We start from the raw sequence: 17,970 nt of genomic DNA on the forward strand, positions 1-17,970 counted from the left end.
AGGGTTTGGATTAAAAAGTCAGAAATATGGAAGGTGGTGTTTGTTTGGTTGGCCAGTATTGCTGCGTTACCTTTTACTCCAATCACAGCTGCAGCCTTTGCACGTCTAGAGACCGGAGGGTTTTTGCTTATTGTTCTTTACAAATAAGTAAAAAAATGTTCTAAAACCATTCCTCTTTTTTTTCTTTTTTTTTTTTTTTTTACCCCTGGTGTTATGTTTAAGGTAATTTCCCACTCCATGCTGGCCCTAAATCTTTTGTAGCTTCAAACATGTTTTCTTGCAGGATTGTCCTGTTTTTGTTTTGTTTGTTTGTTTGTTTTTTCAGCCATCTTTCCATCAACTGTGACCAACTTTAATTTGCTGCTGGAAGAAATAGAGACAGCCCCCAGAGCATGATGCTGCCACTACCAACTCTCAACATGGGGACGATGTATCCATATGCCGTTATGCTTCCTTCACACGTGTCCACCAATCAGCTGAGAGATGAAGAAGAGTCAGTGAGTCGAATTCATGAATTCCATTTATTAATACCGAAATACAGCCGGTCCATTTCTCATGCTACCTTTAGGAGTTAGCAGGACAAAATGGTGACAAGCAACACTTGGTAACGTCCTTTATTAGCCTCTGTCTAAGCTACGCCCTGAAGAGGGCCTTTAACTGTAGCTTTGAGGGCGTTTCCTGTCATTTCCTTTAGTTTTAGCTTTGCAGCTAGCTAAAAGAGACAGAAGGAAAAACATAGAATTATTCTCAACATTGCATACAGATTGGAAGTGATTTCTAAATGTTGCTCTGGGTTTTAAAGGAGTTTGAAGGCACGCACACATCTCAGGATTTCAAGTTTCAGAGTTTTGACCCTTTAATTGCTCGTTCATTTCAGAATTACGCACCTGAATTTAATCCCAACCAACTAGAATGAAGTTTGTGGTTTTATCGTGAAACGTAAAAATGTTCAAGAAGACTACACATAGGCGTGACACTACAAGATTACTTACTTTTTTTTTTTTTTAGATAATCCACTCGAATCTTTTTTCTTCACACGAGCAATCATTCCACCAATTGAATTTCGCAGACGGTGTTAAAAAAATTAAAACTGGAAGATGTACTGGCAGTAATCAGTCACCATAAAACCACAATGTTGGTGAGTTTTTGGAAATTATGTCAAGTTTACACTTTTGTATATAATGTTATAATGGTACTTTGAACAAACTATAAGCTACATCTAATATTCAGTTGGAGATTAATATTTCTCTACTGAATAAAAAATAAACACAGCATTCTTTGCCTCCAGGTGAAAATGTGTCAATAGGTCATTTTTACATTTTATTCTTGGGTTAACCAGTACATATTGAATATAGTAAAACAGAACAATGTAAAACCTATACAGTTACATTCATTTCATGTTAAAATGCAAATAAATGAACAAATGCCCCAGCATTGCTAAGTCAGTGACCTATCAAAGTTGGATAAGTCAAAATGTTAAGTATGACAATAATTAAATGTGGCCACAGGTAAAATAGCTGCTATATGATTCAATATGGTTGATAAAAATGATAATGCGCCTTTAATCAAGCAGAAAAACTTCAGTTTGTCATACAACATGCTTTGCATTCATTCAAGACAGCTCTTTAAGGAAAAATAAAAAGCATTAAAATGTGTTCAAGCTTCTGAATGAACCAAACTAACTCCCTCGTTTAAAAACATAAGATATATTTCGAACAAACGGATTTAAGTTATAAGAATAAATGTGTCTATAGACACCAGATTATGAAAGCAAGATTCTTTTTTACAACGTAAAAGTTTAAAAGTCTCATTTACAGTAGACGGGTCTTTAACCTGCAGAACATTCTGCCAAAATCTGACAATCATCACTTCGGTTCACTAGATTAACTGTTAAACATATTCGAACCTTATTGCTTCATATTATGTCAATATAATGAAGAGGGTTACAGACTTTGTCAAAGTCTTTGATAAACTATTTCAAGGTATAGTAAATCAACTATTTCCAAACTGACTCAATTCTAACAAAGTAAACCTCCTGTCACATTTATATAGGAAAAAACTTTGGTGCTGCTCAAGCTGAACAAAAGGGTGAATGAATAAAGAAACTGATCTGTGTTTTACTTTTCAAGTACAAAATTCATCTGGAGTTAAAAAAGCTGGAAAAAAGTCATTTCTCAGCCACAATGCCAAAAATATCTTCAGGAGTTTCACAGAGGTGGAATATTTTCCACCAATGATGCAATATGGAAGAGCAGTTCTTGGTTTCAGCCAGGAGATGTCAGTGGTGAGCCGTGCTCAGCGTGATCATGAAGGTTGTTCACATCTGTCCAGTAGCATCCTGCAGATTCTCTCTGATGGCGTTCAGCTCCACGATGCAGTCATTCAGCACGTTTGCCACTTGTCTTATTACGGCCACAATCTCCTTCTTGCAGCCTTTCTTCAGCTCTCTGGTTTCGTTTACGAAGTACTTGTCCATTCCTTTGAAGAGTCCTCGCAGGGAGCCCACAACGTCGTCGGTTATCTCTGTCGCTCGCATCACAGGCGAATCCACAATGCTGATCATCTGGACCGCCCTGCGGACTTCCCAGTCCTGGGAATAGTGCTGCGTGCCGGACCTGAGGAAAGGGTGGCCGCGCAGCCTGCGCAAGCCCTGGTTGACGAAGTGGAGGATGTTCGAGATCTCCAGCATTCGCTCTTCGTACTCCTGCAGCAGACCCTCGATCTATTTACGGACAGAGAACGTTAAATTAGTGATTTCACACAGAAGAGAAAGGAGCAGAGTGGTCAAGACGTGCGGCCTCTGCAGCTGCCATCATGTCTCGCTGCATCAGAAACCCGCATTACCTTTTTGCGGTCGTTCTTGTTGTTGACGTTATCGGAGATGGCCGCAGAGGCGGAGGTGATCCCCCCGGCCGTTGCCACCCCCACGCCCACGGCCGTGATTACGAGGGACGCTCCGAAGGTCACGGGAGCCAAGGCCAGGCCAGTGATGGCCGCCACAGTGCCCACCGCGGTGGTGGTGCCCCCGCTGATCCCAGCGATCTTGGCTTTGTGATGGAACTCGTTGATGTCGTCGGCAAGAGCGTGGAGCGAGATGATGGACTCCCACAGGACCTCGGCTTGTTCGGTGAACACCTTGTTGAAGAGACGCAGGCCGCGTTCGACCTTCTCTGCCAAGATGGTGAATGACCTGCAATCAAAGGAAGATTTTAGAAGAGCCAGTTCTTAGTAGTTTCTTCTTTCTTTGCTTCTGTGGTACTCAAACCTATAACCTTCTTGTAAATTGATCCTTTTACCCAATTACTCATCATCGAATTCGAATAATAAACTGAACTTGACTGCATTGATAACTAGAATCATTTGGAGTGCATGCGACTTTTGATAACCCGCGGCTGTTGTGTTTACTGGTGCTACACAAGTATAAAATCAAAACACATTGCATAGTATCCCATAGTAACCAGTGAGTTGACCAAGAATTACTGCTGGTAAAAACAAATGATCGCACTTTGACTCATCCTCTTTGACGGCTGCATCCTCTTCATCCGATGCCACTTCGTCCCATTCTGAAATACAAATCCAGCACCATCCATCATCAGTTCACTTGATTTTAAAATCGGTTTGGATGTTGACTTACTTTCTACCGTGTACCACCACTCCAATAAACTGTCCGTGTCCTAAAGACGAAGATACAAAACGTAGTCAAATATATGTCTGACTTTTCTTCAGAGGAGCGTATACATTTCTTCTGTGTTGCATAATGAATCTAATATGGGAAATTTACAGGAAAATACTTAGAGGGGAGTATGCTGGGACACGGGGGGTAAATATGGTTGTTTCCCGGCCAAAACGGGAAACTTGATGATCTGTTTCTGAATTATTTTATATAGAATATTGCATGTTGCTTTTGAAATTTAGGAACATTTCACAAAAAATGTGGCTACTACAGTTAATTTAGAATTTACCTTAGGGAGTGACTGGCTTATCACACAGATACAGGTCAGCTTGGATATTTTTTTTTTAGTTTTTTCACTAAATGAAATCAAATGCTTATTATATTTACACAAGTTATCTTCATCTCCTAAAAACAGGAGAAACCTGTAGTGGGAAAATAGTTTGTCACACAACTAGGCCTGTCGCAATAAATCAATCACAAATTAAAATGAACTCATTTTCAATGATTTATCATTTTTCTCTTTTCTCTCCGTTTCTACCAAAAACTTTGTGATGAAGGTTTTCTGTCTGGTGCTTTTGTCTCAGATAGCTCTGTTTCGGAAGGACAATTCGGTTTACCAAGACGTCATCCTTTATCTTATTTGTCGTTTCTGTGGTTTGGTTTATATATTTTAGAGATTTAAAATGCGTTAGTCATCCAGCGTTAAATGTTCATTAGGATTTAAAGTTTATTGATCTATGAGAATGTGTTCTTGCCTTATTGTGCCATTACTGACATCTTGAAAATTGCCTCAAAAACAACAATATCTTTGTTTATCGTAACAAACCTCTGGGGCAATTTATCGTCCAGCAAAGTTTGTTATCAAGCCTACATATGACTTTACATGAAATAATTCTGTTCCTATAAAAACAGAGAGTCCGTAAATAAAAGCATCCAGAATTTTTGTAAGAGCCAAAGAAACTGACCCCGTCTTCCTCCTCATCCTCCTCTTCGCCGGCTGCAACCTGTTCGTCCATCCGAGCAGCCTGCCATGCCGCCTGAGTGAGGGAAGAAGATGAGTTAATCAGCAAGTGTTTGCAGCATGCGTCACCATTTTAAGTAACTTAAGGCGGCACTGCAGGCCTTTATACACAGCAGTAGGCGTTTCAGTGAAGATGGTATGCTGCTGAACCAGTCCGCTAACATGCTACCAGGATGTGTCAAGGTCCAATTGAGAAAAGAAATCAAACAGACCAAAACAACAGCATGAGAGGATTTGAGACTATAGTTTGCTATCATGAGGGTTTAATCAATCAGATCTGCATTGTGGCTAAAAGCTTGCTCATGTAACCACTGTACTGTATTCATTCCCCCCCCCCCAGTTTCTGGTAACTTTCACTTTAAATGCATTTCAAATGAAATATATAGGAAGTCTTCATATTGTTCTTCTGCCTGACTGACAAGAGTCAAGATTCCCACTCAAAGCAAATCGTTTATAGAGTTGGTAGAACGTTTTAAAATCTGATAGTTGGCAGGTGGAGATTATCTGAACTGTTAATGCACAGCCATCACATGACGGTGAACGTTAGAGAAGGAGTTCGTAAGTAAAGATTAGAGTACAGTGTTGCAAAAGCACTGGGATTTTTTTCCCCACACAGGCATTTTCCACAATAAATGTCAATGTACTTCATGCTGTATAACATGAAGTACAGCATGTTATACATACAGTATACTCCTGTACAACAGGAGTCTGAGCTGGAGCTTCAACAATGGCTTTTGAATTGGCTGAAGATGGTGCAGAAGCAGCAACTTTTTAAAAATGTAGATTTTCGACATGTTAATTTCTTGTTTTTAAGTGTAGATATGAAAAATAGAGATTTTAGCCATTTTGTAAAATTTATATTTAAAAGTAGATATTAAAAATAGAGATTTTAGGCATTTTTTATTTACCTTGTTTAAATGTAGATATTAAAAATAGAGATTTTTTGCATGGAATAAATCCTGCATTAAATTTCAGACTTTAAAAAAAACTGAATGACAAGTATCAATGATATATACTTCTCATTATTTCACTGGAAACCAAGTACTTTTTTTCTCTGTTTACATAATTCTTTAGAAACATCAACATCCCATATAGAAGAAAACATCCTGATCCTCTTTTAGTAAAGGTTTTTATATTTGTCTTTCATTTAAACCCTAAAACACAGAAATAAAATTATGTTTAAAATAAATAAATAGACCACAAAGTTCCTATAGTAGATATTAAACATTTTGTTTGTAGCTGTAAATGTCTTTAGTTGGAGTAATGGCAAAAAGTTGCAAAGTGGTTGCAGACCCCCTTCTGTAGACCAACCCAAAGCAAAGCTCAATTGTGATGTGGAGGGAAAATGGTTCATGCTTTATTACATTTTATTTCAAATAAAATAAGATCTGAAAAGCATAGCATTTGCTTGAAACTGTACACAACCAACTGGCTTTTAAAAACCAACCAATAAATAGAAAATAGAGGGAATATGGAACCATTTCAGACACAGAGACACGGCCGTATCTAACGGGATATGAGAAGCAGACAAAAGGTCCGATTGTAACTTTTGGAGGAACTGCAGAAAACCACAACTCAATCTGTTGACAGGAAACGACTTGCTGTGCTCGCCACAAATCTGCTCTCTTTCTGGAGGAGCCAATGAAGACAGAAAGACAAGAACTAGAATTGTAACGATCCAAGTACAGGATCGTTACAGCAAACAGCGAACCTAGGAAGCAGGTGTTTATTCCGAATGAAAGAAAAAACGGAGCTTTGTCAGAGGCTACAAAAGATTTGAAATCCGTTGAAGTTGAGACATTGCATCCGACTGAGAATCTTAAACATACCCCACTAATAACTTGGCCCTCCAAGCCATTTCAAACTCCGTTCTGGCTCTGATGAGACAATTTGAAAAGCTGTCACTGAGGAATCAGTATCAGATCGTTTTTCCCCATCAGCACTTTAACAGTTGAAAAGTTGCAGACGTACCTGGGCAGCCTCAGACAGGTGCTCATCAGACGGGGCTTCTGATTGGTTCTTGGCCTTTTTGCTCTGATGAGAGAAGATTCAGTCTGAGAATGTTGCACACGTCCATCAACGATTCCTCTGCTGTGGTCAGAGCAAACAGACTCACCTTGTGCTTGTGTTTTTTGGGAACTTTAGGCTTAACTGGCTTTTTCTATTGGGAAGAAAATAAGTGCGTCAAAGGTGTTTTCTCATGAAAAAAAACTAAACAAACAAAAAAAAACACTGGAGTCTAAATAAAGAACAAAGAATACCAGTTTGAGCATTTCAATCTCATCTGGATCTTCATCATACTCCTCTTCGTGAGACTTCATGTCTTTTTCTGTCATTTCATCATCAGTGGAGCCCTTCTGACAATAAACACCAGTAATAAATTCAATATAAGAAGCACGTTAACCATTAAACACTTACAGGGATTTGACTCCGCCTACCTCATTCAGTCCATGCGATGCCTTAGATTTGTGTGGCAGATGAATCTTATGTTTGGACTTTTTCTGCCAGAAACAAGAAGACGATTTTGTTTTTGTACTTTATAGTGAAGAAATACTAATAACTACTAAGGAGATAAGCGTTTCAGTTAAAGCAATAATAATAATCAATGCGCATTAAGTTGTATTTCCCAAAGACTTAAAAAAACAAAACAAAGAACAGCTGCTGATATAAGCTTATTGTGATCAGTTTTATGCAGTTTGTAGTTTCATTTTTTTTTTAAAAAAAGGCAGAAAGTTACATGTTTGCGTTCTTTGCTCAATTCAACGTCGTCGTCCCCCTGCAGACTCGGTGAGTAACGATGAGACGTTTGCTGTTCGTCGTCCGTGAAGGCAGCCTGATTTTCACATTAAAAGTTTGATTATGTAGTTTATCAGTGAAAACACTGGATGTTATTTAGTTGGTAAAGATTTATTACCTTAGCTGAGCGACGGCTGAGGGCTTCCACCTCCTCGAGGCCTTCAAAATCATCATCCTGAACAAAAAATAAAACGGACAGCGTAGAGAAATTAGAATAATATACTACGCAGAGTAATAAGGCTGGAAAATTATTTGCAAAGCTACTATAAGCGGCAACATCTGATAATGTGGTTATTGGTGATTCTGACATTCGAAATCGTAATCTCACACACAAAAAGGTGTTTGAGATATCTTCGCCACAAGTCACATGTTCCAGAGCTTTTGCCAGGACTATTGTAAAGGTTTGCCCACAATTGTTGGGATTGGTGGCTTACACTGGGGGTCTACATGCTGTTTTTCTTCATCGCTCAACGTCATCAGGAACCCGCGATGGTGACAGATATATTTTCCCACCACACAGAACGTAGGTGGAAAATATTAATTTTAGTCTCTTCTGCCCAGAGTTCATGTCGTTCCCTACACGGCTTCAGGTAAACTGTAGATGGAACTTCTTATGGCGCTTCCTTGACCCTCTTCCATGAGCTCAGATAAGATGATATTTGTTTCAACTCCTCTTTAAAACAAGAGGTGTTGCTTGGTCTGCAATTATGCTGCTCGCTAATGTTCCCCAACAAACCTGAAAGCTGCTGCAGAACAGCTTTAAACAGTTGAACTCTATTGACCAATCAGCTGACTTCTGAAGGCAGTCAGGGGGCCTGAATATAATTATTCACTAAACTAAAGTTGGCGAAAGTCTTAAGAAGGGATGTGAAGTAACGCACGGTGCGTGAATACTTTTGCAAAGCATCGCAAGAACCGTAAACTGTGGAAAACTGACAAAAAATATCAAACTATGCTATCTCAGGTCAGCATCCTATCTACAGTCACATCAGACACAGGCTGTTGTTGTTGTTGAAACTGAAATAGATCGCTACCTGGAGCTTGTCACGAGGTGTGTAGCCATGCGCTCCAGACTCTTCAACAGATTTGTCCTGCGAGGGTGAAAACATCCCAAACATGTGGCACCGTTCAGACATCCTCATTCCACAAACATGGCAATCACAAACAGTTGACCAGCCACAAGTCCCTGTCATACCTTTGAGCCCTTGCGAGACGTGTAGCCATGAGCTCCTTTTGGTTCATTGTGTGACTGTAGAAAACAAAGAAGTTGAAATGAGGTGGGATTTTTGCATTTTGTTTTTAATGTTTTAAATTGAGAAGTGATGCAATCAGAGTATCAGGGTGTAGCAGACGTTTCCTACCTTCTCTAATGATATGGCAAATCCTCTTTGTGGCACAAACTTGACTTTCACCTTGCTATTCCTCCTCTGGAGGAAAACAACTTAGGTTTAGAAGAAAAGGCAGAGCAGGTTCTGTTTTCACGTGAGCAGAAATGTGTTTCTGAGTAACGAGGGAAAAATCTAACAACCTGCCGATGGCCACCTTTCTCCCCATCCTCATAATCTTCTCCGTCCAACACCGAGTCCTGAGAAATAGTTCAAGTTTAAGCAGCAACAGACTTAAATATGACTCCATGTTGAGCTGAAAACCTGACCTGCTGTTTTTCCACATTTAACTTGAAGAATGGAGGTTGCTTACCGCCGACTGTCGACGTACAGTGGTGTTTCTCCTCTTGCTGCTTTTCTTCTGGTCACCGTCCTGTTGGAGAGGATTTAAAAACTCCCTGACACATTCAAGCATCACTTTGCTTTCACAGAAGAATTGTAAGGAAAGCTGGAGTGAAATCTCTTAGAAAATCTCCTACAAGCTCCTTTAGCCTACCTTTGAATGTTGCAGTGAAAGCTCGTCATCGTACGCAGAGGAACCAATGGAGGCTCTCCGAAACAGGCGATTGACTTTGGTCTTTGTAGATTTTTTCTAGAGGCATTAAGTATATCATAAAATAAATTCGTCAACCAGATTTATAGGCAGATTTTATACTGTTGGCAAACAGAACATACTTTATAGTCCAAACTATAAGGATCTTCATCATCTCCTGTGGAAATATGGTCACTGGAACCAAAGTCCTGCAAAACAGAAGCCAAATAACCTTCATAAAGACCAGCTAGCATAAAACAACAACGGCTGGTGTTACAACATGTGATGATCTCTACCTTGGGGGATTTTCGTCGACTGGGCAGCGTGTTGCTCTTTTCCCCCATGGCATCATCTGAGTACTTGTCCTACATTGTCAAAGTTGTTACCATTTTAATAAAACAAGGCAAAACAAGAAAATATTCCTTTAGCAGATCAGATTTACCTTTGAGCTTCTTCTGGACAGCAGCGACATTCGCAGTTTCCTGTCCCTTTTCTGGAAAACGTTCAGAGTTTAGCTGAAGCTGCAGCTGGAGCAGGAGAACAAGGAAGAAGGAGCAAAGGTTCTACCTTAACGTGGCCAAAGGTACCGTCGGGGTCTTCGCTGCTTCCTCCGTCTGACTCCATCTTGACCTAAAAACAGGCAGCAGTCTGCAGCTGATTTTCTACGGTTTTAAAAATCGGCAAAGTTTAACAGACGAAACTGAACTGACTGACTGACCTTCAGCGACTCTCTTCGTAGCTTAAATGTTCCCGACTTTGAGAAGTCAGACAGAAAAACACATTCAAATTCAAAGTTTCAAGGACTTAAATTGGAATCTGTTGTAAAAGATAAATAAAGAAGAACATTTAGATTTGTTTTCTTACTGGCTTAAAGTCTGGATCCAGCTCAGGACTGTCCTCAGGCCAATCCTCCACACAGCGTTCCTGATTCGTAGAGGGAATAAATGTTTGCATTTTGCTTCAACTTCATAAAACAGATCAGCACATATTTCTGGATAAGTGATTTATTTCTTCATTGGCATCAGATTTTTTTTTTTCCTGGTAGGACACTTGTGAAAAAGCTCTATGATCTCATTCATACAGCCTGTGTATGAATGTAGTGGTGTATTCTGTGACCGACATGGTAGGATGTCAAACCACCCGAAACTGATAAGGCCACAAAAGTTATGATGCTTTTTTTTAAATGTCAAAAGAGGTTTTCATTGCATTACAATACAGGAGAGCGATTAAAAAACACATTTGAGTGTGCCTGTAAAACATTCAAGTTTTAATTTATCATGCACATAGTTCAGACTTTTAGCCCTTAGCACAAAAAAACTGGCTACCAGTAGCAACAAAGATGGAAATAAAAATGTTCTTGTATGAATCAGAGCAATGTATACAGAAACCAGGTATTAATTAACATTGACTAACACTGTTGTGCATGTGGATTAATCTCAAAAGACAGGTTAACTTTTTAAATATTCAGCATTTTCAACTTCAGGTACCATTTAGTTATGTACTAAATGGTACATAACTAGTTTTTGCAGTGTTCTGCTTTAGACTTGATCAAACTTTTAGTTTGCTCTTTGGTATTTTGGACACTGCTCGTTTCAAGGTGGGGAATTTCTTGCAAATTTTGAATGTTATTATACACTTCTAGTGCACTTAAAATAAATCTGGCATGTAACATTTGTCGCTTTTTCCGTTGTACCGTCACCCTACTGACCTCTGACTCCAAAACATGACATTACAGTTTTCCAATCTAGAAGAAGCATCGTATCTTTCATTCTGACCAAAATCTGTACAACATTTAACAAAGTGAAACTTTCAGCTTTGCAGTTGGGAACATTTTTCTAGGTGAAACTCACCTGTCCGATAAGGAGGACGTCCTCAAACACGACAAAGTTCTCAGGTTCCAATGGTTTGCTCTCCTGCAAAACAAATATATAAAACATCCATGTTGAGCAACTTTCTATCTGGTGTAAAAAAAAAATAATGAGATGAGCACTCAAATTAAATATCAATAAGAAGCAGAAAATAACTTCGCATGGCAACATTCCTGTTGCCCAGACATGATTCACAAATCTGCCATTGGTTTATGATATAAGTTACAATATACAGTAAAAACTGCATTCACTATGAGAAAAAAACAGTCCCAGAGTTAGGCAGACGTTAGTCATAAGTTATATGCAGAGATGTAGATTGCTGGTTTTCTCTTGAATTTTAGTTTTGCATTTCTTTCTCTATATAAAAACAGAAAATACAGATTCTATGTCTGTGTAACAATAGAGATGACCCATTTGAACACCACATTACAAATCAGACTTCATACCATTTTCTTTGGTTTGTGAGGAAGGACTGGTTTAGGAAGAGGTTTGAGGACTGGTTTGAGGACTGGTTTAGGCGGCGGTTTTGGCGGTTCTGGCTCAGCAGTGTGTGGTTCAGGTACTTCTGGTTCCACTTTAGTCTAAGAGTTTAGAGGAGAGAAGGAGTTTATACAGTCACAAGTCTCCTCATTGATGGAGTTCAACACAAAACATCAGAAAATCATCTGTGTTTTTGAGGCTTACAGAGTATACTGGGGGTGGAGGCCTCTCTGGTTTTGGTGGCTTCTCTGCTTTGGGGCGTCGAGTTCGAGGAAGGGGTCTTGGTGGCCGTTTGAAAGTTTGCACCTGTATGACGTATGAAATGACTTTAAAGTAGCCTTAAAGTGTTTAGTCTTGCTGTTTGAAATAAGAGTAACATACGTGAGTCACATCAGCTGGAGAAAAGCTGGGCGAGGAGGACAGACTGCTGGCCTGGCTGAAGGAGGTCGGCTCAAGAAATTCCTCTTTGCTTCCCTGAGGCGTCGTCAAAAAATCTTTTGGTTTGGTTGCAGGCTTTCGTGGAACAACTGGAGGAACTTTTGGTGGAGTTTTCTTTGCTAAACCTGTTGAGACCGGCGTGTCTAACTTCATCTCAGATGGGCGATTGGTTAAAGGTGTAGAGGACATTGTCTTGGAGGGAGTTGGACCGAAAGGATCATCCAAACTGGGGACATTGAATAAATTCCTTGGGAGCGGACGTGGGAATGGATCCACAGGATTTGTAGGCGGTGAAAATACGTCAAATCCTTTCTTAAAAGAATTGTCATTGTCGGTGCTGGGGGTATTGTCTGGATGGAAGAGTTCCTCACTGTTCCTGGAAAACAAATCTGCTTCTGAGGCCGAAGTTTTACAAAATGGGTTTGGTGCCTCGGCTTTGTTAGGTGAGCCAAACAAAGCATCCACATCATCCGTGACAACGTCTGAGCCATTTCTCTGTCTGCGTTTAGAGAACTTTTGTGTTTGAACCAAATCATGAAAATCCCCATTGGCGGTGGTGTTGAGCCTCAGAGAGGACGGACTGAAGAGCTCGTCTTTAGGGTCGTACCGCTGAGGCACATTAAGATCTTTGTTTTCCGTGGTCTTGATTTCATAACCAAGTTCCTGAGGTGAGCTTATGAATTTCATAGTGGGTACAGAGATGAAATTGTCTGGTTGTATTGAAGCCTCTGTTCCATCAGTGCTGCTGGTCGATTCCTAGCAGCAGAACATAACTACGTTTGGGATGTGTTCAGTAAAAGTCAATGTTGTCAATAGGCAGAGATCCGTAACATACATACCTTGTAATGTGCATAAAAAGGGTTTGCTCTGATCAAATCTGCAGAGTCTCCGTTCTATATGACGTAACAAGAATTCAATATTAAATAAATAAATAAAATACAGTTAAAGCTACACAGCTACGAGAAACAGTCATTCCAAAACAAACCTGAAGCCTTGACGGAAAGTCTTCTTGGACTCCATTCTGAAAAAATGACAAAAACTATGAGTCCTGCTTTTGCATCATGGATCATCAATTTAGACCATTACAGGAACCAATGCCATGCTGGTTTTAAAAGAATCATCAGCTCTCCACCACCACACTCCAGTTTCTGTGCATTATAGCCAAACATCAACACTTCAGCCTGGTTTGTCCAAAGAAAATCGTTCCAAAAATGCATTCAGGTGTCGCTTTTCAAAACCCAAGACAAGCAGGTCGAACTCCTCGGGTCATTTTAAACTTCCCTCCTTGTAAAGGTTTTGTAATTCATGATAACATTTAACCTTTGACCTAAAAATGTTAAAATGCAGCTCTCAGGTTTTCACGCCTTCTGAGCACAAACCTACCATGCAAGACTAACATGTCCACCATTTCCAAAATAATGGAGACTGATTCTGGTCTCCCTGGAGACATTCATCTCCTTGGTTTATAATTAAAGAAAGAGAGAACGTTGCTGCTAATGGTTGTTTAAATCTAAAGAAGCTCAAATATCTTTCAGTTTGTAAGTTTCTACTCTAAGGGGAAAAAAGTCAACAAAGTAATTTGGAAGTAATTCCAATTTTGATTGTGTATTTGTGCAACCACTTACATTGTAGTGACGATGAGGGGGATCATGAGAAGCCATTTTCAGCATATTTTGTAGAGTCGCAACACTCTGCAGAGACAAACCATTGCTTCACTGATGATGCATACATTTAGCTTCCTTCATGATTTAATCAGACATTTTAAACTATGGTGAAGATGCAAAAATTGGTTCCTTTTAGGATTCAACTTGCAAACATAAATCTCGACAAAGAGGAGAAAATAAGTATTTGATACACTGCCAGTTTCTCCAAGTTTCAGCACCTACAAACAATGAAGAGGAGGACAGAATACATATATATATATATATATATATATATATATATATATATATATATATATATATATATATATATATATATATAAACAATAGTAAATCTGATTGTAGGATTTTTAAGTTACTAATTTAAACTTTTGCTGATGATATTTCACAAGCGTCACCAGGTATATAAATGTTCGTTTCCAAACGTAGTTCGACCGGCTTGTGATTTGGCACGCTCTAAAACAGAACAGAAACAATGCTAAAAACAAAATGATCAACAAGAACCTGAAAAACTAGACTGCAGAACTGAAACTGTCATATGCAAATACCCATCCACCCATCCATCCATCCATCCATCCACCCATTTTCTAACACCTTTGTCCCTAGTTGGGTCAGGAGAGGTGCTGGTGTCTATCTCCAGATAACGTTCCGGGCGAGAGGCGGGGTCACTCTGGACAGGTCGCCAGTCTGTCGCAATACCCAAACTTTTGTAAACAGAAGACTGCACTCAAGCATCTTACACAGAATTGCTGTTGTCGTCTTTAGCATGTTTACAGGTATAAATCAACAAAATTTCACAGTGAATTGACTGGTGATATTTCTGCAATGCCGAGTCTGTAAATTCAGTCTGTCACGAAGGAAAGGAAGGAAGGGAAGAATGGATGGCTAGGCGGAAGGACGGACAACTGAAAGAATGAACTAATGGAAGAATGAAGGGGTAATGAACGGATGGACGAAGAATTTATAGAAGGAACAATCATTTGGATGGCACCACCCTGATGGATGGATATACGGATGAATGGATGAAAATTTAGACAATGGGATAGAGAAAGTTTGGAAATGCAAATATCGTTTTACAACCTACTTATTCAAACCTGGAAAAGACTTGAATTCCAAACTGCAAAGAAACATGTAATTATCCAACCACGAACCAAAAATATAATACTCTACAACATCTGTTTAGGGCTAAAATGATTCCTCGAGTGATTCGAGTGCCTCGATTATTAAAATTCCTCGAGGAAAATTTATCTGCCTCGAAGCTTCGTTCAGTTATATTTTATTATTTAATACACCGTGTTCCGGCCGGGTTATAACTAGCATCGCGCAGAGCTCTCACTTCCGCCTGAGTTGTTGACGAAAGCTAAGTGTTAGCAACATAACGTCCAGTTTTCAAGTTCTGGCCCGGGAGGATTTTATTGATTCATGATAATGTCTGGGTCTTTGTCGTTTTTATACGTTTTTACCAATAAGCATCCTTAAAATGACTGGCGCAATGCCTGGAGTACGGCAGCCTTTTCTCCTCCCGGAGCTGCTGAGTGGTGGCCGGTTCAGAGCGAACAGCGGGGAAGAGCGCTATACAGGTGAGCGGCTATGAACAAGATTAACATAAATGTGGCTTTACGGACAAACGGGAAAATGTATTTCATATCATCTCGGTCTCAACAAATGTGTGGCAGAGTGCGTTGTGGCGGCACGTAGCTGGTAGATGAGTTTCTGTGTGTGACAAACAAAGGTGTCAAATCCTGTGGCTGACATGAACACAAAAGGTATAAATGTCTGAGCAAGGTGAGAGTTCATCTATTAAATTAACTGAAGATGAATACACAAACCAAAAGCTGGAGTGTAGACATTTTTATGAGTGTATTTGTGAGACTATCTCTTTATTATTAAATTGAACATAATTTAAGATTTTTGTACAACTTTTCTTCAGGTTAACTAAGAAAGTGAGCTATTATTGTTACAGGTTAATTTTCTAAACTACAGAAAATGTATTGTTAGGGAAGCTCAAATGTGGAAAATTGGACTGATGTTGATATGCGATATTTATATTGCTGTTATGTTAGATTTACCAATGCTTTACTTTATTTTTTTTTAATCCGATTACTCGATTAATCATAAGAATAATCGATAGATTACTCGATTAATAAAATATTCGTTTACAACAGCCCTACATCTGTTCATATGTGCAGTCATAACGTTGCAAATTCAGAAACTTTAATATTCAATACACCTATTTTTACACACGAACTTGCTTTCATTGCTGATGTCAGAGATTAGAAGAGGAAACAATGCAGCAGGAATTCACAGTTACCATGACAGTCTGGGTTTGGCAGTACAGTTTGTTTGTTAGGAGAGATGATACAGACAGTGATACTTAGAATGCTACCAGTGGAAAAAAAAAAAATCAGCACTGCCCGTCTGAAAATTAATGTTTTACTTGTATCATATTTTCCAAAATATGATACAAGTAAAATACAATATTTTAGAAAACGGTGGAATTACTTGATGTCATACTTTGGAACCAACAAACATTTTACACACACACACACACACACACACACACACACACACACACACACACACACACACACACACACACAAAAACATATTTGTAGCAGAAAACCAATTTAAAAGACTTACAGGTCGCCTCCCGAGTGAAGTTAGTGGTGCTGCTCCTCCAGGTTCAACCACTTAAACTCCATTTTCCTTTTTTGATTTTTTTTTTGTGTGTAAAAAATAAAACAAAAAAAGCACAACAATTACAAATTAAACGTGAGTGACAATGCCTGTTTTGATTAAAAAAAAACTAAACTTTTCACAAATATGAATCAGCTTACTAGTAACGCTGCCTGTTTTTTCTCTTTTTCCAAAAGGTATTTTATTTAAAAAATAATAATAATAAACTTACCACAGCCGTTTCTCCCCTTACGTCCTTCCTGAACTTATTTTTAACACAATATGTTTGATCCCAGAACAGAATATTTTATTCTCTCGTAATAAAACTCATCACTGCCTTCCAGAGGTCCGCACCGCTTTGGTTTGTAATTACCTCTCTGCTGGAAACGCCTGCTGGAAGGTGGATGTACGAAGCAAATAAACTTCCGGTTGTTAGATGTTTCAAAATAAGATTCTTCTCGAATTTCCTCTGCCTAAAAAAAAATGCTGTTTCGTTTCAACAGGAAGGAGCGAGGAGCCAGCAATATATTCACTAACTGTAAACTATGTTTGTTTTGCTGAAAAGCACGACGGAATAAAACGTGAACTTTTACCGCAGATCACAATTTATTACATTCATGAATTATGAAACAAGAGGCAATGTTGAGAAGATATTTGGCTTACACAAATTAGCTTTGTTGATGTAAGGTTCAATGTGAAGTCCCAAATATTTTGTGGTTGAATTTGACTCCAAACTATGTGTATGGTTTCTCATAACTGAAACACATTAAAATGATAATAGATACTTTTTTAGGTGCCTTTTCTGGATGGAGTCGGTTTATGTGCTCTATCCATAGAAGAAAAACAATTAATATTGCTGCTTACAGAATGGTAATATTCAGGCCTATACATGAACAGGTATTAATACATGGGAGGTTGTACAACTCCTAGCTGGATACATGTTGTAAGAAAAAAAAAGTACTATAACTTTATAATTATTAGATACTTCAGTATTGTTGAGTTCATAAAAATCCAAAAATATTATTACAACTAACCTGTTATAAGCTGATGAGATTTATATAAATAGTGTCTACAAAACATGCACTTATATAAAAAAAAGTAAAATAAAATAATAATATTATTATTATTCTATATTTGGGTCCCTCCTGTTGTCTGGCTCAGCAAAACCCATAAATGCAAAAGCATTTGTTAAGTTAAAGGTAATTACAAATAAGTTAAAGGCAGCTCTTTCACTTACAAGTGAGGCCACAAATCTGTCAATGAAGCCACATGCACTACATGAAAAGTATTTAGTGAAATTAAATATATTACTTTTTATGTTAAGACCCAAATAACTATTTTTTTTACCCCCAACGCCACAACATTTGCATCACTACAGGTAATAAAAAAGTTAAAAATGCATCCGCACAGATAGCACATTATTTTGAAATACAGATCTGG

At 38.7% G+C, this 17,970-nt stretch overlaps 1 protein-coding gene across 2 annotated transcripts; it reads right to left on the bottom strand.

Moving 5' to 3' along the window:
* Window positions 1–1,307: 1,307 nt before the first annotated feature.
* LOC111611240 (protein piccolo-like) lies at window positions 1,308–17,541 on the bottom strand. 2 transcript variants are annotated; one of them, XM_023347130.1, is made up of 32 exons: window positions 16,763–17,541; window positions 16,495–16,560; window positions 13,819–13,884; window positions 13,179–13,214; window positions 13,033–13,086; window positions 12,137–12,949; window positions 11,960–12,061; window positions 11,722–11,856; window positions 11,258–11,320; window positions 10,272–10,331; window positions 10,126–10,161; window positions 9,975–10,037; window positions 9,850–9,900; window positions 9,704–9,772; window positions 9,551–9,616; window positions 9,372–9,467; window positions 9,189–9,248; window positions 9,019–9,075; window positions 8,852–8,917; window positions 8,686–8,739; window positions 8,525–8,581; window positions 7,609–7,665; window positions 7,432–7,527; window positions 7,133–7,195; window positions 6,956–7,048; window positions 6,811–6,855; window positions 6,666–6,728; window positions 4,639–4,710; window positions 3,635–3,674; window positions 3,506–3,563; window positions 2,845–3,190; window positions 1,308–2,722 (listed from the first exon to the last, which is right to left on the bottom strand). In XM_023347130.1, exons 3-32 carry the CDS (start codon window positions 13,861–13,863, stop codon window positions 2,318–2,320), a joined length of 3,321 nt encoding a protein of 1,106 aa, XP_023202898.1. In that variant the 5' UTR covers window positions 13,864–13,884; window positions 16,495–16,560; window positions 16,763–17,541; the 3' UTR covers window positions 1,308–2,317. The 2 variants fall into 2 exon arrangements, with proteins under 2 accessions (XP_023202898.1, XP_023202897.1); XM_023347129.1 differs by having other exon boundaries at window positions 6,956–7,051; window positions 16,763–17,540.
* Between the last annotated feature and the right edge of the window lie 429 nt (window positions 17,542–17,970).

Source organism: Xiphophorus maculatus, chromosome 14 (genome assembly GCF_002775205.1).
Source record: "Xiphophorus maculatus strain JP 163 A chromosome 14, X_maculatus-5.0-male, whole genome shotgun sequence".
Classification (NCBI taxonomy): Eukaryota; Metazoa; Chordata; class Actinopteri; order Cyprinodontiformes; family Poeciliidae; genus Xiphophorus; species Xiphophorus maculatus.